Source organism: Bos grunniens, chromosome 9, assembly GCF_055505025.1.
Source record: "Bos grunniens cultivar Pamir isolate PY7600 chromosome 9, Bosgru_T2T1.0, whole genome shotgun sequence".
NCBI lineage: Eukaryota > Metazoa > Chordata > Mammalia > Artiodactyla > Bovidae > Bos > Bos grunniens.
The window spans coordinates 103,668,819-103,696,436 of NC_141173.1; the positions used below are offsets into that span (position 1 = coordinate 103,668,819).

The following is a 27,618-nucleotide window of genomic DNA, read 5'->3' on the forward strand; positions in this document are numbered from 1 at the left end:
TGGCAAGCGGCGCCCTGGGTTGGTGGGCAGATAGAGGCTTGCTCTCAGGGATGGGCCCTGCATTTCCTGCTGCACAGTCCTCCTGGCTCCCCACGCCTGGGTCACCAGCCATGTGCCAGCGTAAACCGGAATTTAACGCTCTGTCCACATAAGAGGTTTGAGAACTCCCTGATCAGTGGCAAACACACTCTTTTGAAGACTGCATTGGAGACAGGAGCGAGGCCCATGGGTTCTTTGGTCGATGTATGTGCTTGTGCCGTGTTCCGCGAGAGTTCAGCTGTTGGGAATAATTTGTAACTCGTCTGGACCCTCGTGGAGAGCTCGCAGGCTGGGAACGCATATCACTTTTCCTTTGAGACAGTCAAACCACAGGTTATACTAAAAAATGAGGACAGAAGTCCAGCACAGCAGTGTTTTCTCCTCAGCGAAAACACAGGCTGTATTAAAACCACATGTTGCTGAGTGCTGGCAGGAACGCAGATCACGACACGAGAGCCCGCATCGACGCGCCCCCGGCGCACAGGCCCGTCGTGCCGAGGGCCGGCCCCACGGCGCTTGCTTGGGGTCCGAGATGAGGGCCCCCAGCAGCAGCACCTGTGCTCAGGCCCGGCACCGCGGGGCAGGAGCCCCGAGCCTGGAGCTGGGCCCCAGATGGCGTCTCGTCATGGCCAGAAGATTTTACTCCTGGGCAAGCAGAGAGTCACCCGCTAAAAATGCTGGGCGGTGGACACGTTTGAAGCAGTATCTCTCAGCGTCCAGAGGGCCTTTCAGACCTAGACAACTTGTAATTTAAATCTGGAAACACTTAAGAAAAATGGGGAAAGCCATTCTTTTCGACTTGTGAGATTCAAGTGAGTTACGTGGGCTGGCAGTCCGCAGAAATAAGCCCTGTGCTCGGGGTGCGGGCCCCGGGCGGGAGGCTGGTGGAGGCGGCCCCGGGGGCGGCCTTCTCCGTGGTGGACACAGACTCAGCTGGCCTGCAGTCCTGGGACAATGGGCCCTCCCTGGGGCTCAGCACAGCCCCCGTAACTCGCTCCAGGCTTCCGAGATAAGCGTCAGGGGCGAGCAGGCTCTGGTGCCCGGCTCAGATGGAGCGGGTGAGGGGGGCCGCCTTCCTCACCGTGACCAGGTCTCCACGGTGTGTCCTGGCGGCTGTTTCCTGACACCTGCGTCGGGAGCTGGGTGGGGACTGCCCCCGTCTTTCCCTTTTCTGCTAGTTTATGAAGTCCCAGGGGTATCCTCCCGAGGAACACGAGGAACCTCGTGTTTTCCATCCAGTCATCACAGTGGATATTTCACCGTGAATGTGTGGAAATCCGTGCTCAGTGCGCCAGGAGGGCTGATAAAGATACTTGACTCTTTAATCTGACGTATTGTTGGATTTTCCACTTGAGGTTGGAAGTGCAGGAGCTGGTGTTACTCTGAGATGCTAAGAAACTCAGATGCAGAAGGAAGAGCCTGCAGGGTGGACAAGGGTACACACAGACGGTGCGGGCCCCCTGGACTGCAGCCACGGGCCAGACGGCCTGTGCCCTGGGGGTGCCTGCCCTCCCACGCCCAGGCCAGTGTCCCTGAGCTGAGTCTTACCATAGCTCTCAGACGTGGCCCCCACGTGGCACATGGCCTGGCCGTGTGCTCCGGAGGACGTCCTTGGGTCCTGGAGTCTGTCTGTGGCCCGTGGGGGTACCACCTGACTTCCGCTGTCCAGGAAGTAGAGTCCGCCTTTCACCACGGTCAAGCCTGGTGGATTTTGGAGCCTCGGCCTCCTGGCTCCCTGGGCGTGGAGGACACCCCACTCTTCCCGCCAGGTCTGGCCCTCCCCTCCAGGACACTGGCACCCTGACAGGTGCCCGCCTGCAGCTGCCCGCCCCGTGAGGTCCCTGCAGCCCGGCCGCCCACGTGGTGCCTCTGCTGGGCGTCTCCAGGGGCCTGACTGCCACCCTGCCCTGTGCCTTCCCGCAGACGTGTCCAGGTGCGTGGCCGAGAGGAAGTACACCCAGGAGCAGGCCCGCAGGGAGCTGCAGCAGGTGTTCATCCCCGAGTGCAGCGACGACGGGACCTACAGCCAGGTGGGCGGCCTCTCCCGGGGACTGGCCCCGCCTTCCCCCTCGGGGCAGTGGCTCCCTCCTCGGAGCAGGCGCTCCTGTCCTGGGGAGCGGACGGGGTCCCGCCGGCCCGCTCACGGCAGAGACCCCAGCCCCAGTGCGAGGTCATTTCTGGAGGGGCCCCTGCCAGGCCGCAGGTCAGGGGCACATGCACTGTCTGCCTTTCTGGGTCCGCCAGTGGCCGCATCTAAGCACCCAGGTCTCCACGCGGAACGGGTCGATGTTATCACTGTCATTTTGTTTAAAGGAAATGAGTTCCTGAGATGCCCTGCTAACTGACGTATTGACTTTAGATGGAAAAAAGCAAACCAGATAGGGTCTGTCATGAGCCAGACGACAGCACAGACTCCCCTGTGGCTCAGCTGGTGTAGACTCTGCCTGCTGTGCGGGAGGCCTGGGCTCCACCCCTGGGTGGGGAAGATCCCCTGGAGAAGGGAAAGGCTACCCACTCCAGTGCTCTGGCCTGGAGAATTCCACAGACTGTGCAGAGAGTTGGGCACGACTGAGCGACTTTCACTTTAGATTTCATCCAATAATGTGAATTCTGTGCCTTTTTTTAAAGCAATCACTTGACCTTTGGAAGACTCAGGGAGGAGAGAGAGAGACAGAGAGAGGTTGGAGCTGTGGGTGGCGTCCAGCTCAGGCTGGCTGGTGGGGGGCAGGTGGGGCCAGGATGGAGCATCTCACTGGCAGCTGGACACGTCCCCTGTCCCCAACTTCGCTTCAGGCCGATGGGCAGACCCAGAGCAAGTGTCCTGACCGCTCAGTGCCTCGGACCCCCTCTTGTAAGATGAGGGCTGGTGGGGGATTAGACGGCGTCTGGTGCAAACACCCCCGGCTCCTTTCACCCCTCAGATCCGGGTCCAGGGCACCGTGGGGCCCATGCCAGGTGTCCAGACGCAGCCCTCGAAGCCCTGGGCCTCCTGGGGCCCCGGGAGGAGCAGCGGGCCCGGTGGGCCGCAGACGCCCCGCGGGCACTGACCGCCTGCCTGTCCCTCCCCGCAGGTGCAGTGCCACAGCTACACGGGGTACTGCTGGTGCGTGACGCCCAACGGGAGACCCATCGGCGGCACCGCCGTGGCCCACAAGACGCCCCGCTGCCCCGGTAGGTCTGTCAGCCGGTGCGGCGAACCCGCGGCTGAGGCTGCTGGCCGCTTGCCGACTGTCTTATTAATGTCTGCTCGTAACCGCAAAGGAAGTCAGTTTAGGTGGGATTATGGGGAAAATCGGGATACATTTGCGTCACTGGACAAAGCCCCAAATATTATGAGGCCTTTGTTTTCAAGAAAGCTCAAACAAGTGGATGATCTGGTTCTGAACCAGCGCAGGTTATGGCAATTCGGGACTCGTAACTTTTAGGAGTGGCCGCGAGGACTGTGGTCAACAGCAGAAATGACCAAATGTTTTCGTTGGCTGAGAGAAGCGAGCGTTTCTGGGTTTGTATGTATATGATTGCAAAGAAAAAGCAGATCATTCTTCACAGACCCCTTTCCAGAAGGTTTGTTTGTGTTATTTTATTACTCATAAGTGGGCTTGATGTACTGAAGGTAATAACACTGGCGGGAGAATAATCTATAAAAGGGTCTGTTTTCCATTAATAATTTACCAAATGTTATAAATGATTCAGATCATTTTTATTTGAAAATGGTCTGCAGCTTGAGTTTTGATTAATTGGTGATGGAGACTTGTCAGACCATTTACCAAGACCTTTCATGATCTATGTGTCACAACTATACTGGATTAAGCTTACTAAGGAAAAACACATGTTATGTAACAATACAAAACATCTTCCTGAATTTTTACATAAAATGTTGAGGCATTTGTACTTAGAGTTTACTTCCTAGCCTCTTTTCTGTTTGAAGAGCAGGCATCTTATAATTAGAATTCTGCCCATGGTTCAGACTTTTATACCAGGAGCCAAGTCACTGGTCAGAACTCATAACTGCTTCACCATGATGACACGCGTAATTAACAGTAACACAAAACCTAATATTTCAAGCGACTGGTCATCACTTAGAAGCCAGAGGGTGTGCATAATGTGGAATTAAAATATATTTATTTTTAAAACTGTTATGTCATCCAATACCTAAAAATTGCTGAAAATATGTTTTTAGTGAGCTAACATTTGCACCTAATAATTCTTTTACAGACTCATGGAGTAAACGAAAGAGAGAAAAAAAAAGTAGCGTAATGAGTTGGGCTCTGTGTCCCTCAGTCTGAAAGATGCTTGCAAATGCTTATTTCATTTCAACCAGGTACCAGCATTTTGAGTCGCGTTGAGCCTTTTTTTATGAGGGAGAAAGCGGAAGACTTACCTGTTTCTGTGATGTTAGAGACACCTTTTGAAAAATTGAGTAGCGTCTGAAAGCACTTTCTTAGAGAACCATGAGCGAAGTTGGCCAGGTTTCTTATAATTTCCCTGTAATACTTCGTTTCTAGGATCAAAACACCCTACTGTTCACTCACATTGATTTTTCCAACCAGGTAGCAGCCACATTTTACTGTAAGAAATGTTCCTTTTTTGCACTGTCCATGTGGATTTTTTGGTTCAAGGGATGGGTATGGAAGGAAGATTCTTCCCCAATCTGGCGTTTATTGCATGGAAAATGCCACGGGGGCAGGGAGGGGTGTCTCTGAGGACACGTGCGGTGTGGGTGGGGCAGGCTCCTTGGAGACCAGGCTCCTCCTTGTAGGAGCACCTTCCTTTTCACTTCTGTGGCTTGGTTTTGCAGCTTGGCCAGAGTTATGAAAAGATTCTACTAATCCCCAGCTGTATTCATGCTTTTATTCTGCAGAAACATGGGCAGGGAAGCAGGCGCCTGTGCTCAGAACGTGTATGGAGGCCGTGCAGGGGCGTTTTGGGAGGACGGGTCGCGCACACACGCAGTTTATGCTGGGCTTTTGCTGACGTGGCAGAGCTTCTTCCCAGCTGTTGAGACCTCGGCACCAGCCACGTGGAAGGGCACGGTGACGGGCGTCACTTTGCTGAGCCCGTGCCTGACACCGGGCACGCTGCTGGCCAGGCTCCATCCGCACACCCCGGGGGCATCCTCCCCTCCCTGGCATGCTGGCTCACACCTGCTCTGGTTGGCATGCCTGGTCCACTCCGTAGAGGACAGACGTGATTTCCATCCAGTTTATTATAATCAGGTAAACGCCAGCATTCAACAGCAGTCTTTGGCCCTGGAGTTCACACCACACTTGCCATAGGAGCACTTTGTCTAGAAATTTGAAGATGAGAAAAATGTATTAAAACTTAGCAGTAAACACTAACGGTCACTTCGAATGCATGTGTGTGTGTGTTATGAATTGGTGCAAACACACGTGGCAGCAGCCTGTGAGGAGGGCGGGGAATGTCCACTCATGGCTCACTGCAGTGGAGCAGAGGGGCCCGCCTGCCACGTCCCCCGGCCCACTCCTGCCCGAAAGACCTTCAAACCAAAGGATTCTTTTATTTCACAATTATGTGTTTCTAAGTCATTAATGCAAAGCACCCAAATTCTTATGAATCAATAAGAAAACTGGAATAATGAGGCAATCTAGCAGAAAAAGTCAGAAGTCTTGAACGGTCAGCATTTTATAAATGAGGAAACCCTAAGGACCAAAGCTCAGTTGGTAAAGAATCTGCCCGCGATGCGGGAGACCTGGGTTGGATCGCTGGGTTGGGAAGATCCCCTGAAGATAGGGAAGGCTACCCACTCCAGTATTCTGACCTAGAGAATTCCATGGACTGTGTAGTCCATGGGGTCACAAAGAGTCAGACATGACTGAGCGACTTTCAGGGAAAAAAAAGGACCAGTGAGCAGAGGAAGAGGTGCTTGGGCTCATTAGTATAGACCAGGTTGCTGCTCACCAGTCTCCGGGGAGACTCCCAACGTGGGGAAGGAGCTACTCCCCACCCCCACCACGGTGACTCCTCGTGACTCTGGGACCCCTCACCCACCTTCGTAAGCTTCCATCAAGTCAGTTCACTTCCTTGCCTGCTGTCGGTCAGGAGCTGATGGATAATTGCACAGCTTTTCAGGAGTGGACGGCCAGCCTTGTCTTTCCTTCTGGCTGTGGACTCATGACTCTCAATGGAGCTCAAGCTGCAGGAGGCAGAGGGCTTCCCTGGAGAGAAATCAGCCCCTTTAGCCCCTGTGGACACCTGCTTCCTGGAGACAGAGTCATTCACCGGGTGAAACCCTTGAGGACGTGATCAGAGCCGTCCCTTCAGTGAATCGTGGTGGTCCATCCCGTGGGTCCCATGGTCCTTCCCATGGGTCTTGTCCTTCAGAGAACACTCGATCCACCCTCCCTCCCTGGAAGCCCACTCCTCATTTCTTATTAATGACCATCTCCGTGAGTAGCACTCCCCAAGCGTTTGCTGGGCCAGGCGCCCGCATCTGCTCAGAGCTCTGCTGACACCCCTGTTGGGGGCCTGGGAGTTCTGTGCAGAAGCTGCAGGCACTCGGAGAAGGGGCGGCTCACCATCCACCGTCTAGAGGAGGGGGTTCTTGGAAAAGAGGGGCGTGTTGGCCGGCACAGGAAAGGGGCAGAACGGTTTCTTTCCCAGCGTTTATCAGCAAGGAGATCCAACCAGTCCATCCTAAAGGAAATCAGTCCTGAATATTCACTGGAAGGACTGATGCTGAAGCTGAAGCTCTAGTACTCTGGCCACTTGATTCGAAGAACTGACTCATTGGAAAAGACCCTGATGCTGGGAAAGATTGAAAGCAGGAGGAGAAGGGGACGACAGAGGATGAGATGGTTGGATGGCATCACTGACTCAATGGACATGAGTTTAAGCAAGCTCCGGGAGATGGTGATGGACAGGGAGGCCTGGCATGCTGCAGTCCATGGGGTTGTAAAGAGTCAGACAGGCTTCCCTGGTGGCTCAGATGGTAAAGAATCTGCGTGCAGTTCAGGACCCGGGTTCAATCCCTGGGTTGAGAAGATCCCACGGAGAAGGAAATGGCAACCCAGTCCAGTATTCTTGCCTGGAGAATCCCATGGACAGAGGAGCCTGTGGGCTGCAGTCCACGGGGTCGCAAAGTGTTGGACACAACTGAGCGACTGAAGAGTAACCTCCTGTCCCTCACCGTGTTGGTTCCTGAGTTGGGCAGGGAACGTGAGGAGGGCAGAAGGCCTTCCCTACTTCTGGGCCAGCTCCAGTGACCTTGGGAGGCATTCAGGACTGAAGGCTGCTCTTTGAGCTGCATCCAGATGCATCCCCGGCCTCGCCTGGCCTGGCAGCAGGTGGTCCTGCTTGCGGCTTGGAGACGGCTCCCTCATCCCTGCTGGCTAGACCCCAGGTCTGCAGGGCCAGGACTGGGTGGGGTGGGGGCCGTTGCTTGCTCCAGGGACGCTCAGAAAGGTACGGCCACCCCAGGGAGCCCACCGAGCCTTCCTCCATCCTTGCCGCCGCTGCAGGGCCGGGTCTCTGGGTCTCCATGCAGGCACAGCTGACCTGTAGTTACTCAGTAGGAGTTTTCTCTTTCTTCTTCCTTCTGAGGGTTTGAAGACGCACATTGCTGGAGGCAGGAGATGAGCTTAGAAACAAAGGGCTTCTTTCCGAGGGAGGCTGTTTGTAGCTGGCTCGCTCTCGATTATTTGGAAATAGCTTCGGGGGTTTTAATCTCATCTTCCTCCGTAACCACACACCCGGGCCAAGGGCTTACTCCTGGCAGGAGTACAAAGCTGCTAAAGACACTGGAAGCTGAGCCCCATGTAGGAGCTCTTCATGTTACAGTGTCCACAGAACCGCCCTGTGTAGCTCAGCTTGAGGGGTGTGTTTGAAGTAAGGACCTCGGCTTGCGGCAGGGACAAGAAGCTCCCGTGACGGGGCTGGCGAGTCTGTCCCCCACCACCGCCCACCCCTCTGTGAGCTGAGTCAGGTGTAGGGACAGTGTCTCCTGCGAAGCAGAAATCTTGCTCAGTTGGCCATGGCCACGAAGCATGTTTGAGGAGTTCTTCCTTCAAGTGTAGGGTTTTAAGGATGGAAAACCGCCTGAGAGTTTGCCATGCTCATGCGCATGCTGACCGCTGCTTCGAAGACTGGTCTTTAAATGTGGCTTTCGGAAGGCCCGCTTACGCTTGATGGAGAGCCTTGGAGCAGACTGAATAGCTTTTCTGTATATTATTTACGTGAATTGCACTACAGCCTTTGGGTTTTCCCACCGAGCCTAAAGTTTTGGCCTTTACCTGGAATGGTAGAACTGCGCGTTTGTATGAACATCTTTTTGATTTCTGAAAGCTTTCACTTTATAAAGAGAAGCTGGGTTTGTTTTCTTTTTTTCGTGAATGAATTTCCCTGGCAATAAATTAAGGGCCCTGCATAGCTGAGGAACTTGAAAGAAACATCCAGAACAATTGAATTCCCCAATCAACAACACAGCTGTGCTTCTGAAGTGTCTCTTTATGAGAATTCAAGTGCACATTAAGTTGCTTGCTGAATGGAAAAGGTTACAGATCAGAGGGAACATTCTTTTTTCCCTCAAAATGGCTTTTTCTTCAGGCTTAACAATTCTCTTCCTGAAAAATGATAGTTGTCAAAATAAAATATTTCAATAGCTATTGGCAAGGAAATGTGGAAACAAACAACGTGGTAAGAAGTAGAAAATGGACTGAGAGGGGCCCGCTTTTCAAGTGGACCTGAGCCCCGGGGGTGGGGCGGGCTTTGCTGCCAAGCCCGTGTGCGCTCCACTAATGAAGCCACATTTCAGAGAAAAATACACATTATTTTACCTTCTAACACCTACCGTTACGATGACTTTTGAAGTATTAGGAAATTCACGTCCAAGATGAGGAAAAAATAGCGATTTGATACGGACAACATGAGCTACGCAAAATTTCCAATAAAAGTTCCAGACTGTGGAAATTTCAGAACACCGAACAGTTTTTAAAAAAATTAAGTCCAGCCTTCAACGGAAAGAGCACAGTGTGTGGCATTGCGCCAAAGAAGACCGAGAAGCCTGTTTGAGAGTCAGCATGAGGCCCTCCTGGTGAGTGTGTGGCCAGCACCGGCCGGGAGGCAGCTCTGATGAGGCAGCGCTTCGGCCGTGCCTGGTATTGGTGCTGGGAGCGTCCGTCTGTCTGTCTTTTCCTTTCCAGTTTAGGCTGATTTTGCCTTATTTATCTACCCGATGGGCAACATTTTGGTATTAGTATTTTTCCTCTCTGGAAAAATGTACTTACTAGTGTCTTATCAACCCACTCCAGTCCTCTTGCCTGGAAAATCCCATGGATGGAGGAGCCTGGTAGGCTGCAGTCCATGGGGTCGCTAAGAGTCGGACACGACTGAGCGACTTCACTTTCACTTTTCACTTTCCTGCATTGGAGAAGGAAATGGCAACCCACTCCAGTGTTCTTGCCTGGAGAATCCCAGGGACGGGGGAGCCTGGTGGGCTGCCGTCTACGGGGTTGCCCAGAGTCGGACACGACTGAAGCGACTTAGCAGCAGCAGCAGCAGCAGCAGTAGCATGGTTTGTATAATAATCGACTCTATTATTGTGTTGAATATTTCAGTATACATTTAATTTGGTGGCTGATTTATTATCACTTCCTTCATTAAGAGTTTTCTATAAGCTGTCCTCTTCACACTTGGGCCATAAATGGATTTTTCTCATATTTTTTAATACTTAAGAAAACTTTAAAAGATAAACTAAGAAGTCTTTTAGAACTCACTAGTCCCAGGCTCTATAACTCTATACAAAGAACAGTGGGTTATCTCTTCCAGAGGTATACCATATCTCTGAATTAAAAGAAATGTATGTATTTTCCTTCTTCTTCTTTTTTTTAAACGAACAGTACATTTTTTTCAACAGCACCTTTTAAATATCAATAGTCAAACGTTGGAAAGATTTATGAAGCTATTGACCATGAATGACCTTTTTGCAGGAATGATACTAATGTTTGTTTTCTCTGGCCATTGAAGTATGTAACATTCAGACATTAAAGTGGACACTGATGGAAGGTAAATAAAAAAAAAACCTCTAAATTTTTTTCAACTGTGATTTCCGTATTTCCTCTCTTACCATCTAGAGAAGGGCATTCTCAGATGGGGGACGTCAGAACGCTCAGCTCAGAGCTGAGCTCAACATCCCTTTTATCTGACGCTGTCTCACCAGGAATCCCAGCTTTTCAAAGGCAGCATCACCAGGGAAGAGGGAAGACCCGAGAGGAGGGAGCCCAGCATCGCAGCCTCTCCCCTTCGGGATGGGGTTCAAGCCTTCCTCCCGCCCTTCAGCTTCTCAGAGGATCACTGTGGGGAAACAGGCCAGCTTTGTTTGAGTTCTGCGTCCACAGAAGTGTAAAATCAGGAAAACAGGAGACGTTTCGGTAGGTCGAGGGAGCCACGGGGTCTTGACAGACAAGATGGAGACAAGTTCATGGTAACAGAAAGAATCCATTAATAACAATACTGTTAATAACAACAACTGCAGAGTGCCCAGGCCAAGCCCTTTCCTTAGAGTCTGGAACCCAAATTTCAGTCCACAGAGAGCTGGATAACAGACTCTGGGGCTGTACCCCAGAATTTCTGATCCAGGGGGTCTGGAGGGGAGTCCGAAGTCCTGCCTTCCTGACCAGCTTCCAGGTGAGGATGCTGGACTCCTGGGCAGTGGGGCGCCTGCTTGAGAGCCGACCTTGCAGTGACCTGTCCCTAGCCCCGGGTGAGGGACGCAGGGCCCGGCTTGGTCTCTCCTCAGGGAGGCCTGACCGTTCACTAGGGCCTGTCGTGGTCCCACCACCAGGACGTGACCTGCGCTGAGCAGGAGGGTTGCCCCGAGTCCCTCAGGCGTCTGGGAGGGAAGGTGCACTTCCAGCCAGCAGATGATGCTGAGAAAGTGGAGGTGGGTGCAGGGACTCCCCACAGTGGTGGGCGGAACTCACCCTGGGGCACCGGGTCTTAGAGGGGTGCCCGTGGCCCCTGGCACGGGGCCAGGTGGGTGGTCTGCAGGGTCCTGGCCCGAGAGCCCCTGCACTGGCTCCAGAGAGGCATGCACCTTTGACTCGGGCTGGCATGCGGGGGTGAGCTCTGGAGGACTCTGCGTCCCCGGGGATGCCCACTTCAGTGTTGGCAGAGGGAGCAGGGCCCTGGCACCCACTCCAGCTCACCCTGCCTTTGCTGCCCTGTAGGTCAGGCTGCTCACGCACTCCCTGCCTAGGTGCACTCTCTCGGAGCCCTTCCCTGCCTCTGGCCTTGGAGGGTGACCCCAGGTCACAGCTGGGTCCCTGGAGTCTGTCCTCAAGGGTTTAGACTCTGGATGGCAGGCTCTGTATCAGGGGCGCTAGGGAGTGAAACTCTGGCTTCGTGGGTGATTTCTGCCAAGGAAGAAAGCTGGTGAGGATGCGAGTGAACATTGAAGGCATCTGAAAAGTGGGGTGGGGGGTCACGGACCAGTGTCTCACCTTACTTGGCTAGTGCAGTCTAGGCAGGCAACGCCAGGGCAGCGCTCAGCCCTGGGGCTGCACTGACGCTGCCTCGCAGGCAGGTGGAAGGTGCCCGCAGTGCTGATTTTGGGCTCTTCCTCTGCTTTGACACAAACGTTCACCGAGCTGCACCCCATCGACTCTGGGAGGTAACCGGGGGGTAACCAGCCACAGTGATCTCTCAGACGTCAGCCTGGTGGTGTCATTGTGCACACTGGTTTGACTGCATGACGACCCCCAGCACCCCACGAAAGGCCTGCGGGAGGCAGGCTGCCTTCCAGGGACTCCGACTCTACCGCAGCCTCAGTGCCCTGCGCCCGCTCCTCCCCTGTGGGTTCCTGCCTCTGCGCTCCAGCCCCTGTGCCCGTCAGCAGCTGAGAGTGGGCGAGCGGGTCTGGGGTCGAACAGAGCTGTCAGCGCACCCGGAAGTGTAGGACCCTTCAGGCTGAGCTCAGGCCGTCCCCACGCTGGTGTCTGAGAGGCCGTGGTGTGGAGAGCCGCCTGCTGGCCGTGTCCTCGCAGACAGAGGAGGCGTGGAAGGACACGGACATGGCAGAGATGCTTCTGGGCACCGGCTGTGCCCTGGCCTCCCTCTCCTCCCGGGCAGGTGGTGTGTCCGTCTGCCATCCTCTCTGCCTCGTGCCTTCCTCCTTCCCTTTTTCTCCAGGAGGTCCGCCCCGACTGCTCAGACCACGTCAGCTCCTCTGTGGGCTAAAACCATGGGCATGGACCCCAGCTCTGCCGTTCCTGATCAGTGACCTTGGGCTGTTAGGCCACTCTCGGGGTCTCAGCGTCCTCATCTAGTGGGCCTAACAGGGGTGCCCACTTCAGGGTTGCTTTGGCATTAGAGGACATGGTGTGTGTGTGAAGTTCGTAGAGTGATGACCAGCACACAACAGGAAGTGTGCAGACGTCCACCATGAACACAGCCATCATGTGAGTTATTTGAGTGATTTCTGCCCAATGCCTTTCAGTCCAAGGGAGATGGGACGTTTTGTGCTGCATCCCCTGAGCATGTTGAATGGGCGAACGAATGAAAGTGGCCACAGAAAGCCCAGTTCACACGGGCGTCCTCCCAGTGGCGGCACGTTTTGGCCACTCACCCTGAGTGGAGACAGGGCTTCTCTTTGCTGTGAGTGGCCGTCACCCTCTTGGTGCACAGGATGTGCACACGCGGAGGGAGAGGTTTCGGGGCACACATCACACAGACACCGCGTGTCCTGGGATATTTTGAGGGAGCCGGCCCTGAGACCTCTGGTGTGTGTTGGTTTCTCTGCGGGCTTCCTACCGCCCCAGAGGCAGGTAATCCCCACGCTGCCCTTGCAGAGATGAGGAGACTCAGCATCGGGCAGGCGGGCACACCTGCCAGGGCACCGAGCTGGTGGGTGGCGCGGTCCGTCCGTCCCCCACACTCTTCCCGCTCCCTGCAGTGCCCGGCCTCCCTCTCTCCTATGATCATTCTTGTCACCCGCACGGGGTCCTGCCCGGAAAGCACAAGGCGGGGCAGCCAGACAGCGCCTGGGACAAGCCAGGAGTTCCTACCTGGAGGAAGGGCCCAGCAGGACAGCGAGACTGGGCTGAGGTGCGGGGCTTCATGCGCCTCTGCTCCCAAGAGCCCAGGGTCGGCAGCCCCAGTGGGAAGAGAAGTGCTCGTCCAGAAGGGAAGGGGAGCTGAGCCCCTGGCTCTTCCCGTCCCCCTCCCTTCCCCTCCCCCTCCCCTCCCTCCCTCCCTTCCTACATTCCTCCTTCCTTTCTCTTCCTCTTTCTTTCCTTCTTTTGCTCATTCTTTCATTTCCTTCCTTTCTTTTCTTTCTTCCTTCCTTCCGTCCTTGTTCCCCCCTTTCTTCCTCTCCCTCTCTCTGGCGGCAGCAAAGCCGCGTGACGGTGTGACTCTGCCCCTGGGATTCCAGAGAGGGATAAATCATGCTACTTGTTTAACTCCGCTCTGAAGGACCATCAGTCGCCTGCTAAACAAGTGCCTGCCTGCAGTGCACTGACCTCATTAAACCCTCTGACGGCTCCTCCGGCCGCACACATCACAGACCCTCCTCCCTTAGTCATTTCCAGGGTGCGTTTAGTGCTTGTGAAAGGAGCTGTCTTAGACCACCAACTCTCTCAGCAAACACTGCACCTCCTCGGGCTGTTTTGGCAGCACGCTGGCATTGCTGAGTGTAGCTGGATTTGAACCAAGGGCTCGGGGACTACAGGCTCATTATTCTTTCCCTGAACCATCGATGGCTCCTCACATTGTGTTTCTGTGGTTTTCTCCACCAGAAATGCATACCCTAATTGCTAAAAAAGCCGCCCTTTTAAAATAGCATTTAAATGGGATGAGATGTCACAAGTGGAAGGAATTCAAACGTGTCCTTTGAAATAGGAATCTGAAGGGCAGAGTTTTCCTCTCTGAAGGTTCCGCCAACCAGCCGTGGTCTGCGGAGCTGCTTACTGCTGTCCACACGTTTCTAGGCCCCTTTTGCTGCACTTCCATCCTGTAACGTCACCTGCTCTTGGGAGCTCTTCAGCAAATTCTTACCTCCAGAAAAACGTAATGAAAGAAAAGAGTGGCTTTGTGGTTCTGGGTTCCTGGATTCCACTTTGCATCGCAGCTTTGCCGTGAGGAGCACGTGTTCAGCCGCCCCCGGGTCCTGGAGGACAGGGTGCCGGGGAGGTGGGGCAGGGAAGGGGGGACCTTTTTGTCCAGAGGCAGCTGGATGGGAAATCAGTGCCCTGCTGGCCTCACCCCCCAGTCCTGTGCAGCAAAATATTTGGAGTGGGTTATCAAGGGCCACTTGGTGCTGTGTTAAAAGTATTTCCACCTCTTAAGAACAAGGTAGAATTAACTTCATGTGGATTTAAGTGGTTTTAAGTGAACACTGGTCGAATCTGGACGGGCGGCTGATGCGCAGCCATGAGACTGGTTGGTTCAGAGAGAGAAAAGTCATTTGAGGGAGCGGATCTATATTTTCTAAATATGTTCTTCAGACCTCAGACGCCCATCACATTGTGAACCAGCGGCTTGGAGACTGCAGGCCCTAGATTACAAAAATATTACCTTAATTCAGTTGAGACTCTCCCTGGGGGTGGGGGTGGGACCTCCAATTATTATTTGGGATGTTTGCATTTAGCTCAGAATAGTCAAACCTACATAGTTGTATCCAGAAATATCATCGCACAAAAAACCTTTTTTGAGTCACTGACTGCAGAAACACATGATAAAAACAAATGGATGACTAAGAAACTTAAGCCTGTTAACAAATCTGGATTTGTAGAGAGAGGGTACGAAGGGAGAACCGAGCAAAATGGGATCCTGGAAGCTCTGAGCGGCCACACGGGGAGCCCGCTTTCTGTCTCTGGGGATTCTCACCAGAGGGGAAGCCTGAGTTCTGCCCCTGGAAAGCAGGAGACATTTCACCGCATGGTCCCAGCCACTGCTGGGAAGTTGTGCAAATAGATGGGCCAGGAAGATCCTGGTCCTTTTTATCTATCAACCAGGCGCATTTCTGAGGGCCTGTGGTCCAGGCGTCCCGGAGCAGCAGCCTGGAAGGGGGGGGGCCGTGGCTCCTCAGACCCGCTTAGGCCACGTGAGCGTTCGCTGGGGAGTCTTGCTCCTTCCTGTAAACCTGCTGACCATGCTCGGCTGAGAGAGTGGGGGCTGGCCCTGCAGTGTCTCTTCCGTCAGTGTTTGGGGAGGGTGAGCCATGCCCCTGCGTTACGCCCTGTCCTTCAGGGCCTCTGCCCACAGCCAGCTGCTCGTGCATTTCCCACTGCAGAACTGTCATGCTTCCAAGACAAATGTCCTCAAGTTTATATCTTTAGTATAAATGTGGATCTGTATTTCGAATTCCAAATTGAAAAAAAAAAACAAGCCATGAATTTCAAGTTTTACTTCATGAGATGGTTTATCTGCATAGTCTGCCCCTGCATGTGACTAGGGGGATTCTGAGTGACTCTGGGTGCGATGTTCTGAAGTGGATGGGCAGGTAAACTGCAGATGAATGTGGGACAGGACTTCTTTATTCCTTGGAGTAGGTGTAATGACGATGAGGTGAAAATCTTGCTGCCATAACAGTGTCCATCTAATGAGGAAGACAGGACAGTGTCCCTGTTCGTAACATGAACTTTTCAGGGCAACGTAATTGTTAACATGCTGTTAAAATTTACCTAGTTAACGTTCTATTTCTTGATCTCCTCTTATGAAAAAATGGTTCTTCAGTTTTCCATAAGTCATAATTCAGCTAAAGCCAGAATTTTTATTGATTTTTAGTTGCAAAACTTATTTTAAAAGTTTTTTAAAAATCTAATTCACTCTACTACCTCCACATGACGTATGTTAAAAAGGTTCTTATGATATTTTTCAGGTGAAGAAACTGCTGTATTTTGTACTTAGAGGGTCTCACATGCGTCATAAGCCAGGCAGCCATAGAAGGAGGAGCTGATATCATGTTTCCTAGTTTTGGGCTCTGGTTTCAGATGACAGAGTCACCCAGGGCACTGGGCAGCTTGTATACGTTAACTAGAAAGTGACAAAGCCCTGCGAGTTAATCAAAATGTAATAAAATATCTGCATAACAATTAGTGGTGACCATTTGAGAGCCAAGAATAATTTCATCCCTTATTGTCCCCTTTTAGGTTCCATAAACGAAAAGGTACCCCAAAGGGAAGGCACAGGAAAAACAGGTAACTATCTTAAAATGAACTTCCGTGAGGTTTTTTGACAGCGAATCCAATCTATGCCTTAAAATAACATCTCAAGTTAAAACATCACCGTATATCAGTGATGGTGATGACATGTGAGAGCTGAAGCAGTCTGTTAATTATCATCTATTCAGCAAATGTTGATTCAGCCCTTTCGATCGCTGCGACCTTGCGGGTGCCGGGCACGTGACCCACTTGTGTCCCCATCAGGCTCGTGTCGGGACCACTTGAGGATGGAGTTAGCGTCATCTCAGGTCCACACCTGGGCAGAGGACTCCGGGGCTGGTGCGAGACTCTAGCTTAGCAGTTGAGGGAGCACTGATCAAGACATGTCCGCTGCTCCTCATAAGAAAGAGGGGGACTTTTTCTGTCTATGACAGTCATCTCTTCTGGGGTCAGTGCCCTCGAGAACCAGATGGAATGGCGAGCGTTTCCTTTGGAAGTCACCCTGCAGCTGCAGGTGCATCTCTGCTGGCCGTGACCTTTGCCCTTTCCTCAGCCGGCATGGGCTTCCCTTGGCTCAGCTAGTAAAGAATCCACCTGCAATGCGGGAGACCTAGGTTCGATCCCTGGGTTGGGAAGATCCCTGGAGAAGGAAAAGGCTACCCATTCTAGTATTCTGGCCTGGAGAATTCCGTGGACTGTGTAGTCCCTGGGGTGGCAAAGAGTCGGACGCGACTGAGCGACCTTCACTTTTCCCTTTTAGCTGTCACCTGTTAGTCCCAGTGACACATTTTCTGTTTTCATCTGATATCAATCTGTGAATTCAGAATTTAGTTTTAAGGTGAAATAAAAATAGTGTACTAGCATCTTGGGCTACCACTTCCCAGGCCAGTGGTAAAGAACCTGCCGGCCGACGCAGGAGACGACACAGATGCGGGCTCAGTCCCTGAAGAGGGAAGACCCCCTGGAGGAGGGCGTCGCAACCCACTCCAGTATTCTTGCCCGGGAAATCCCATGGACAGAGGAGCCTGGTGGGCTACAGTCTATGGACTGCAAAGAGTTGGACACAATCTTAGCACACACGCTGCCATCTTAGGCTCTTAGGGAGAGGGTTTCTGTTCAGGAAGGAAGGAGATACGATTGCACAGTGTTGGGGTTTGGGTCTCGGAGATGCTGGGGGCATGCTGCTGTATTTTAGAGAAGGGGAAGTGTAGAGGTTCATGGTTAGACACAATAATCAAATACTGAAAAAACAACAGAGGGAAATACCATTTTGGGGGCTCCCTCAATCCTGCTCGTGGTGATATAGGTCCATTCCACTGTGGATATATATGTTTTTAATCCCTCAGGAATTGGCATGTGGGCTCAGAAATGGATTTAAGGAAAGAACACATTGCTTCTACTGAAGGCCCTTGATCTATAGACATGCCTGTCTGGGGAAATATCAAATATAAGTAATAGAGCTGGTTTATCAGGAAAGTGAGATATTTGGCAAGCCGTCCTGGAGGCAGAGTAAAGGGCACTGAGCTGTTCATGACTTTGCATCATTGTCTGAAGCTGAGCCCAGTAGGTGCGGAGGCCCCTTACACCAGGACAGGCTCTCCGGGGGCCTGAGCAGGATGGTGGAGGCCGACGGTCACGCTGCGGGGCCTGAGGGCTGAGACAGGGATGTGGGGGCCTCTGGTGCTGGCATTAAGTGTGGGGGGCAGGAGACACACATCCTTGTCCCTCAAGGACAAGCCCCTCTCGCCTTGGTTCTCAGCTGAAAACTCAGACTGTCCCGGTCCCAGGGATTAGGGCTACTGGCCCCCAAGGGATGACCTGCTCAGGCCTCAGCAAAAAGGTACAGCTTTAACTGTGTCCTTGATGGACATTAACTGTGGCCATGGTGGACATTCACTGTCCTTGATGGCTGTCATTCCAAAGGACCTTAAGTACGCAAAGACTTTTTCTCAGTGTGTTCTGTTAAGACTCTCAAATATGTTAACTACGTCGTAAATATGCTCCCCATTTTATTCTTGGAAGATTACAGAGTGTTCAGTAGCAAAACCCTTAGTGTATGCTCCCCATTTTATTCTTGGAAGGTTACAGAGTGTTCAGTAGCAAAACCCTTAGTGTATGCTCCCCATTTTATTCTTGGAAGATTACAGAGTGTTCAGTAGCAAAACCCTTAGTGTATGCTCCCCATTTTATTCTTGGAAGGTTACAGAGTGTTCAGTAGCAAAACCCTTAGTGTATGCTCCCCATTTTATTCTTGGAAGATTACAGAGTGTTCAGTAGCAAAACCCCTTAGTGTATTGCTGTTGTCATTAGTACACCTGGGCATTTCAAATCGATGATGAGACATTTAGTCGGTGTTTTGACAGATGGCGAGATTTTTTTTAAAGAGATTGTTAAAGAATTTTAAAAAATACTCTTTGGTTTTCCCCTGGAAAGAACTTATGGGAAATCTCAGTTTTCCTCTTCGGGTTGCTGGGGTACCGATGAGTCACAGTCTGCTAGATAGGCCACACGGCCGCCCCTCCTCTCTGCTACCGCTTGCCGAATTGTGACCCTGAAGATATTAAAAAACAAAATCACACGGGCAGACAAGCCTGGGAGAAAACAGCAGGATGGCTTTCAGGAGCCCCCCACAGTGTGCACTGTTAGGGCATCCCTGACTGGGGGCTCCTTGTCCGGGGGCTTCTAGAAGTTTGGTTACCAGAGAACCCAAAGGGTACTTTTCAACTAAGTCAATAAACACCGTGTCCTTGGGATAAGGTCCTCAGCAAATGGCGCAGAATTTTCTGACTCGTGCCCCTCCCTCTGAACTCGGGCACTTTCCCCCTGTCCCCCGACCCCACCCCTTACCTAACCCCACGCCCCTGCCTCGTGGGAGGCCTGGGTGCTGAGAGATCCGCGGGCCATCCAGGCCCTGGTCTCTGTCCCCGCCCTCCATTCAGAAACGCAGGGCAGAGCAGGGGGCAGGCCCCACCCCAGGCCCCCGTTGCTGCCGCCCGCCCCTCGCCCGCTCAGGGGGCTCCCCAGGCCCCCACCCCCGCGGGGGTGTCTGGCGCCTCGCGCGTCTGTGGGTTTGCATCTGTGGGTGCCGCATGCCGGGTTGTGGTTGGTGGATCGTGGGGTGTATGCGATCCGGAGGGTCCAGCCTCTATGCACACTTACTTCACTTACTCTCATAATTGTAGTCTCCTTGCAAATCTTTTCCGTTCTGAATTCAGATGATGCCTCAGCTCCAGCGCTGGAGACTCAGCCTCAAGGAGACGAGGAAGGTGAGTGTCCGCAGGGAGCCGGGTGGGGTTCCGCGGGCCTGGGGGTGGATCACGGCCTTGTGCTCAGACTCGCCTGGGACGGGCTGGGTTTGCCCTTTTCCAGCTTTATTTGAGAGGCCTCGTGTCCCTGCTGAGGGCCCCCGTGTGTGCCGTGGGACTTTCACACAGCACATGCAGAGAGGCCTTTACGGCGAAATCTCTGAGCTGTAATTTTATCACCTGGATAGAGTGAAGGATGTATTTCCAAAGCTGCAAAAACATACGCGTTTCCCTGCTCATCCTCCACACCGTGTGATCATCACACGTGGTGCCTGAGACCAGCCTTGTAGAGTGACAAGGATGCGTCTCAGCTGGTTAAGTTTTGTGTTGTGGGGACCATGGCTTTCCCACTCCTGGCCTTGGGCACACTGTTGTGGCTGTTTGCCTGTGTCACCGATTCTGGGGGCAAAGGGGATCAGGTCTGAAGGCCAAATGTAAGGAGTGCACATAATACGTAGGTCGGAGATCAGAAGTGCTTTGCAAACAGCAAGAGTGGTAATCACAACGGACTTCTGTCTGGCACTGGATGCCACGTGCCCCATCACCCGAGCTCACCAAGCCCTTGGAGCCCCGTCTCACACACGACAGTTGTGAGATGCCCGAGATCACAGAGCCCACAGATGACAAGGGAGCCCCTGGCCAGCTGGTCGGCTTCAGTGTGGTTCTCAGGCGAGCGGTATCCTGATCGCACTGCAAGTGCTCAGCCGCATTTGTTACTATTTCTACCACAGATCTGTTCCCAGATGTTGTGGGCAAAATTGTGTTCTACATATTACACTCCGTATTGAATCTTTCGGGCTTCCCTGGCGGCACACTGTAAAGAATCCGCCTGCAATGCAGGAGACGGGGGGTTCAATCCCTGGGTCAGGAAGATCCCCTGGAGAAGGGACTGGCGACCTACACCAGTATTCTTGCCTGGAGAATCCCATGGACGGAGGAGCCTGGTGGGCTATGGTCCTTGGGGTCGCGGGGTCGGACACGATTTAGCGACCAGAACAGCGCGGCACACGGCATCCTTCACCTGAGAGAAGGCCCCATGTGTCACCCAAGTGTCCATCTTCACCACACAAGGGTGTGTTTTTGTACTTTGAGGCTTTTTGCCAAACCTCTTTCTTCCCAGTGGAAACTGTCTGGACTTACATTGCTTTTGTTTGAACTTTTGGATGAAGAAAGAAAGAAAAGACATGCTAAAGTTTTTCAAAATGTACATTTTCATTTCCCTTTGTTCCATGCACATAAATATTTTACTTTTTTTTTTAAAATGTACAATGTGTATTTACTGATCATCCTGACTTTTTTGCACTTGTAGGTTGCCTGCTGAAATCTTTGAGAGACTTTGTATTTTCATGATGAATTAAAAGAACTATTGTTTTATTTTGCTTCAATAGATGTTGCATCACGGTACCCTACACTTTGGACTGAACAAGTTAAAAGTCGACAGAACAAAACCAATAAGAATTCAGGTAAAAGGGGGACCTATGTGACTGAGTTAACAGACCCAGAAAGTGGCCTTGTTTTCTGGAAGTTACCTGCAAAACGTATATTTTTCTCTGGTCACCAATGAGTCATGCAAATAAAGCTGTGGTTTGCCCATCAGAGTATAGTTCAAATTTGGGTGTTTCATTAAATTTGCTAAGTTATAGAACATATTATAGAATTTTAAAATTTTTTCTCAGAAATTAATGCATTTTCCTATTGCATAAAGATGTTAAGCTGTACATTTCTCTTACAAACTTTAGAAACTGAATTAGTTTTATGCAATCTTGTCATTGTATTTCCAAAGGTAATCTAGTTAGGTTTGCTTCTGTGCATATAGATCAGTGCATGGGAAGTTAATTCAAACATTGAAAGCTTTACTGGGAGATCTTGAAATCCTCTTGGGAGAATCAGTGTGACAGTGCTTAATTTGAGAAACAAATGTAAAAGTGTGGTAAAAATGTCATTTGAAATGTACATTAAAAAAACAATTTTAATTGTCAGTGGGACGCTCTTTTGGGGTTCCAGATAAGTTCACAGAACAAGGGCATTTGTGTTTCACCCATCACCTACTGTTACCAGATTTTCGAGCTTACGTGACCTGTCAATTATAATTAACTAGTAAAAACACTTCAGACTTGCAGTATTCAGTGGGACTGAAAATAATGTTTCAGGAAATTCTAGTTTACACAAGTTACCCTACACTATAATCTGATTTAAATCAGCCTAAATGTATTGAACACAAAACAATGACATTGAGTTGATTTATAGACACGGGGCATGAAATTATGGGATTATATCTGTGTTTAACCCCAGTGTCCAGGAACGTGTTCTTTCTGAGGGTTTGAAGAAAGTCAGCCCTAGGTGGTATTTTAAGATGTTAAATACAGTACTTACTGTGTTAAGTTTAGTGATGAAATGGCAAACAGTCATAGGTTTTCTGTAATGACCACCATTATCATCGGGATTCCAGTGTCAGAAGAGTTTTTCATCTGTGTTTAACTTAAAAGATGCTTCTACTGATAATCTTCTTTGGTAGAAGAGGACACATTTACTGAACAAATGATTTGTGGCTCTTTGTTAGTCCACGTTTTTACAAATTTCTGTTGTTTCTCCGTACTGTTTCCATTCCTCTATTGGAGAAGGCGAGGGCACCCCACTCCAGTCCTCTTGCCTGGAAAATCCCATGGACGGAGGAGCCTGGTGGGCTGCAGTCCATGGGGTCGCTGAGGGTCGGACACGACTGAGCGACTTCCCTTTCACTTTTCACTTTCCTGCATTGGAGAAGGAAATGGCAACCCACTCCAGTGTTCGTGCCTGGAGAACAGAAAATGCTTTGCTTTCTTTCTCTACTGTTTCTCTACGTCAGCTAAAGGCACTGTTTCTTCCCCCAGAGTTAGAACTAAAATGACAAAACAATGCCTGTGTTACCAAACACAGGAGCACAGCCGTGCGGGGTGAGGGGTGCCCCGAGGACGTGGCCACTGAGGCTCAGAGCAGGAAGTGCGAGTCGTCTGCGGAGGGACTTTCTTGCTCCGAGCTTATGAAAATCTGCTCATGCAGGCTCTCAGCAAATGTTTATTCATGTGATCCATGGTCACTTTGATGATATTGTTGGTTTTTTATCTAAAACTAAGCAAATCAAGAGGTTTACCATGTGACTCAGTGGTAAAGAATCCACCTGCCGATGCAGGAGACCTGGGTTCAATCCCTGGGTTGGGAAGATCTCCTGGAGAAGGGAATGGCAACCCCCTCCTGTATTCTTGCCTGGAAAACCCCATGGACAGAAGAGTCTGGTGAGCTACAGTCCATGGCATTGCAAAGAATCAGACATGACTTAGCGAGTAAACAAGTTAAAAAATAAACAAATGCACTGAGAACTGAAGACTGGATTCAGTCTAAGTAACACACAGTTGCTCTGCTGCACTTTTAGTAACTGAAATTCAATATAAACATAAACGAAATAGTCCTCTGTTGGTTCGTTTTGCAGGAAAAGTATCCCTAACATTTTTGAACTCAGTGTACATGAGTGAGTGAGTGAAACCTAAAATTGCATTTTACTTAAAGAATGCACTCCATTTCTTTCTATTAATATATAATTGAGAATGTCCATATATTTCTTCATGCTCTTGAATCATCTCATATTCAATTTTATCATTCTACTTCTAGAAGTTACCAAGCTTGATTACAGAATTTTACCAAATAAGAGATTTTGTGACAGGTTGTTGAATTATATAAAATGAACTCACGTCTCTATCAAGCTGACACTCTTGCCCTGTGGCACATTGACGGCTTCCTGGATTTCGGCCTGACTTCCTTTAAGCCAGGCTAGAATCTTAAAGCGCAGCGCAGTTGTTGCTTGGAACGGCAGTGATACTGACACGCGCTGCCACCTCTTGCGCTGACCAGGGGCACGCACCTCACACGCGAGGCTGAGCCTGTGTTCTGCTCGGCGGGCACGAGCCAGCGGGGCTGCTGTGTGTCCTGCCTCGGTCCTCAGAGGAGGACGCGGTCACACGCGAGGCAGCGGGTGCTTGCAGGGCCCCTGAGCGCAGGGCCCGAGGGCCATCCGGCCTGGCCTCGCCACTGTACCGCAGGGGCAGGACGCCCCCTGCTCCCAGGCGGAGGTGTGACGGTGGTCCTGGCCTCACGTCTGGCCCTGGCCACAGCACACCTGTGCGGGCCTGGAGCCCTGAGTTCAAACCCCTCGCCACACGCCGGCCCGGGGCAGAGAAGGCTGGGGTGGGAGGGACACAGGGTTCTCCGGCGGGTCCCCCCGCCTCCCCCCTTCTTGTCCCCTTGCTCCTTGCCTCCAAGACCTGAGGCCTCGTCCTCAGCCTGCACCACCTCACCTGCACTCATTCCCCGTCCTTGCTCCTGGGGCTGTGTTCTCTGCTTTTCAAACATTCTCGGCCCTCGGTCAAACCTGGGTCTTCTCGGACCCCAGCTCTGAGTGCGCAGACCGCCTCGTCCCTGCTCCCAGCACGCACCCACCCGCTCGTGTCCACCTGCCCCACCCTCTTGTGTCCATCTGCCCCACCCTGACGTGTCCACCTGCCCCCCCTCACGTGTCCACCTGCCCCCCCACCTGCTTGTGTCCACCTGCCCCCCCACCCACTCATGTCCACCGGCCCCACCCTCTTGTGTCCACCTGCCCCCCCACCCTCTCGTGTCCACCTCCCCCACCCGCTCGTGTCCACCTGCCCCACCTGCTTGTGTCCACCTGCCCCCCCTGCACTTGTCCACCTGCCCCCCCACCCACCAGTGTCCACCTGCACCCGCCCCACTTGCATGCAGCCGACACCCTCTCTCTGGGCATGCGCTCAGCATCACTCCTGTCCTCTCCGGGCTGCTGCGGTGTGTAGACCTGCCTTTGTGACCACGTCCCCCACAGCCTTAGTTGACCCCGCCCCCAGACCCCCGTGCAGGGTGAGGGTGGTGGGGCACCCCCCTCAGCCCTTCAGAGAGGGGAGGCGGCCCCCTTACCGGGCACGGCCCCTCCTAGACTTGACAGGGCTCCCTGCAGCTCGCTTTCTCTGCTCACTGCTCCCCAGCCGCGTCAGCGCCCCGCCAGAAGGTCCTTGCGTCCAGCCTGATGGTTCCCTGCCCGTCCAATGGTCCCGGCACCCCGTCTCTTGGCCAAGCACCTTGTTGAAGGCATCCTCTGAAGGCATTTTGAGGATGAGAGTCACGTTCAGATGAGTGGCTTTGAGTCAAGGAGGTTCCCCTCCCCCATCAAGGGGCTAACCCAGAAGGGCCAGGGGCCCCCCAGGATGGCCCATGGCGGGTGGCAAGCAGAGGGCAGACTCTGTTTATCTTTTCCGTCAGAAAGGAGCCGAGGGCACTCTGCTGCCGCGTTATTTACTTCGTATGAATAGTTTACGGCGCGGTGGGCCTGTCTCCTGTGTGGACCCTGCGGTGTAGCAGGCGTGCGGGGCCCTGCGGGTCACATGGCGCCCAGGCCCTGCCCCAGGGTCTGCCTGCCCTGGGAGAGAAGGCGCTCCTGACTCTTCTTCCTCTCCAGCCCCTCATCTCCCTGCCTCCCAACCAGCCCTTCATCTCCCCACCTCCTCTCCAGCCGCTCATCTCTCTGCTTCCTATGCAGCCCCACATCTCCCATGGTTGCTCAGAAATGGGAGGTCTAAGGGCCAGGGTGGGCTGTACCCTGAGTGCGCTGTGCCACAGGCCCCAGGAACACCCATTGGCAGTGGCCTTGATGCACTGGGACCTCCTATTCACTTTAGGAGTCAGTCTGCGGTTTGGGGGACTTCCCTGGTGGCTTAGTGGTAGAGAACTTGCCTGCCAATGCGGAAGACGCAAGAGACCTGGGTTGGGAAGATCCTCTGGAGGAGGGCACAGGAACCCCCTCCAGTGTTCTTGTCTGGAGTGGACAGAGGAGCCTGGTGGGCTACAGTCCATGGGATGCAGAGTTGGACACTGAAGCAGCTGAGCACAGGTGCATGCACACTGCAGCTCGGGAAGGTGGAGCTGCGCCCCCACCTCGCTCAGGCCGCGGCCACCCACGAGGTCTCAGCATGCCCACGGGGCCCAGCCTGGCCGAGGGCACCGGGATCTGCTCCCAGAGGCTTAGAGCGGGCTATGCTTTCCGCAGGGCAGAGAGTGCCAGCATGGGGCGGCGGGCGTTTGGCTTCATTATTTATTGCAAGGCCCACGTTGGCGGGGGAGCGTGTATGCTTTCTCTCTCGGCCCAAGGCTCTTCCGAACCCAAGTCTGAGCCGAGGACCTCCGAAGGCGGCACCCCGAGCCCCAGGGAGCTGTGTTGGCTGCAGACCCGGCGGGACACACGCAGGCATGGGGCCCGCTCTAATGAAGAAGCCGCGGCTTTAGCGGTCTTCTCATTTGTGGTCTTTGTAAGTTTTGCATGTGAGCTGGAGCAAAACTAGAGGCCCCAGTTTTTGCCATCTCTGAAACCCTCCTCCCACTTGGAAGAAAAATTTTTCTCCCTTCCTAAACCATTAAAAACAGCTCTGTTTTCCATCCAAGAGAGGCTCTGTATCTCAAGATGTTCCACAGTTTTATGGGACCCCCTCCGTGGAAACATTTTTCTGTTTTATTCAGGGTTGATAATTTTTGTTTTATTGCGCATATTAAAATTATAGCCAAAAGATGATTATCTTTTGATTCTGCTTTAAATCATGGTAAATTGCATTCCCTGGGGGAAAAGATCACCAATTATATTTTTCTTCCTTTGTAAGTTTTAAAACATTATTTCCTCATTTCCCTCTCTACCCCATTCTTCAAGCATGACCTTACAAAACATCAAGATGCCATCTACATTCTTAAGTTATAGAGTGTCGGTCATTTGAAGATATTAAGATACTCAAATAAATCAAGTAGCTCCTTTTCAAGGTGAACTCTTAACGTGCATTACTTACAAGTATTATTAATAACTAAGCTACTAAAATGTACATGATGATTTACCCACGTTTCCTAACTATAAAAGGGAGTTTTCACCCCAATCACATTTAATTCTTAGATTTCAGTATTGAAACACTGGTTAATCAGGATGCAAGATTTCAACATAAGTCCAGAAAACAGTAATGAAAGTAGGCAAACTGTCTCAGTTGGCTGACAACACACACCAGCCTTATACACATACGGGCCTTTATTCTCTCACTGTGTGAAAAAAAGGGCTTTCGACTTATTTATTCTCTCGGTGTAAATGAGATTTAATCCATCATTGAATCAATGAGGCCTCATGTTAAATGGTGTCCTCTGTAGAACCTTAGCTATTGAGTACAATTTGGGAAAGATTATTTTGTTCCAGGCAAGTGCTGTGCAGTTGAATAATACGGCCCACTGCCCCTCCGCCTTCGGGGTAAGCACGCTTTGCAAACTCTCCGTGTGGCCGGGAGGGGCCTAGCCTGGGTCTGACTGTGCACCGAGCCAGCCCCCTCGCCGCGCTATGGCTCTGGGCCCCCTTTCCCGAGGCACCTCTGTGGCTGACCGCGGGTTGGGAAGCCTGCCTGCTCGTGAAGACACCTGGACAGTGCTGGCCGTCCTCCTCTGGCCAGGCTGTCCCCTGGGGAGGGACGTGGCCCCAGCAGGGACGTGACGGGAGGTGACTCTGGCCAGGTGGATGGACCGCGGGTGTGAGAACTGGGGAGGCAGCAGCGTCTCCACCCCGGGCCCCCCCACACGAGGCCGAGGCCGCCTCCTGGTCCCCTGGGACACAGATGCCCGTGTGCTGCAACGGGACTCAGTGTGCTGAGCTGCCTGGGCCTGGCCGTCCCAAGCCCTGAGACCCCATGTCTGACCTCCTTCTAACTCGGGTTACAGCCGCCACTGCTGCTTAGAGCCCCCAGGGCCGTGGGAAGGGCAGGGCTGGGCTGGGTTCCCACGAGGCCCCGCGATCCTGATGAAGCTCTCTGAGCATCAGTCAGCATCTCATCTCCACGGGTAACGGTGCGCTCACCTCACGGGTAGCGGGGCCTGTCTGGGGGCACTCTGGGTCGATCGCTGGGACCGTCCGAGTCCAGTCTATAAACAGGACTGGGGTTACTATCCACTTGTTCACACGTGGGGTCAGGCCTGGACTTTGCAAATAGCAAGAGGGCATTTCTTTTTTTTTTTTTTTTTTTTGCAAGAGGGCATTTCTTGAGAGTTGTGGGTGTGTGTGTTCACTCCAGAGGTTGCAGGATTCCCAGTTTGGAGAATCA

At 52.4% G+C, this 27,618-nt stretch overlaps 1 protein-coding gene across 2 annotated transcripts in view; it reads left to right on the forward strand.

Moving 5' to 3' along the window:
* The window catches only part of SMOC2 (SPARC related modular calcium binding 2), a 157,775-nt gene that overhangs the window by 56,728 nt on the left and 73,429 nt on the right, over window positions 1–27,618 (forward strand). Inside the window, exons 3-7 of one of the 2 annotated variants that reach the window (XM_086316720.1) lie at window positions 1,963–2,069; window positions 3,111–3,210; window positions 16,146–16,193; window positions 19,340–19,423; window positions 20,851–20,925. In XM_086316720.1, coding sequence (XP_086172846.1) covers window positions 1,963–2,069; window positions 3,111–3,210; window positions 16,146–16,193; window positions 19,340–19,423; window positions 20,851–20,925 — 414 coding nt within the window. The remainder of the gene's footprint in view (window positions 1–1,962; window positions 2,070–3,110; window positions 3,211–16,145; window positions 16,194–19,339; window positions 19,424–20,850; window positions 20,926–27,618) is intronic. The other variant, XM_086316721.1, reaches the window with a different exon arrangement.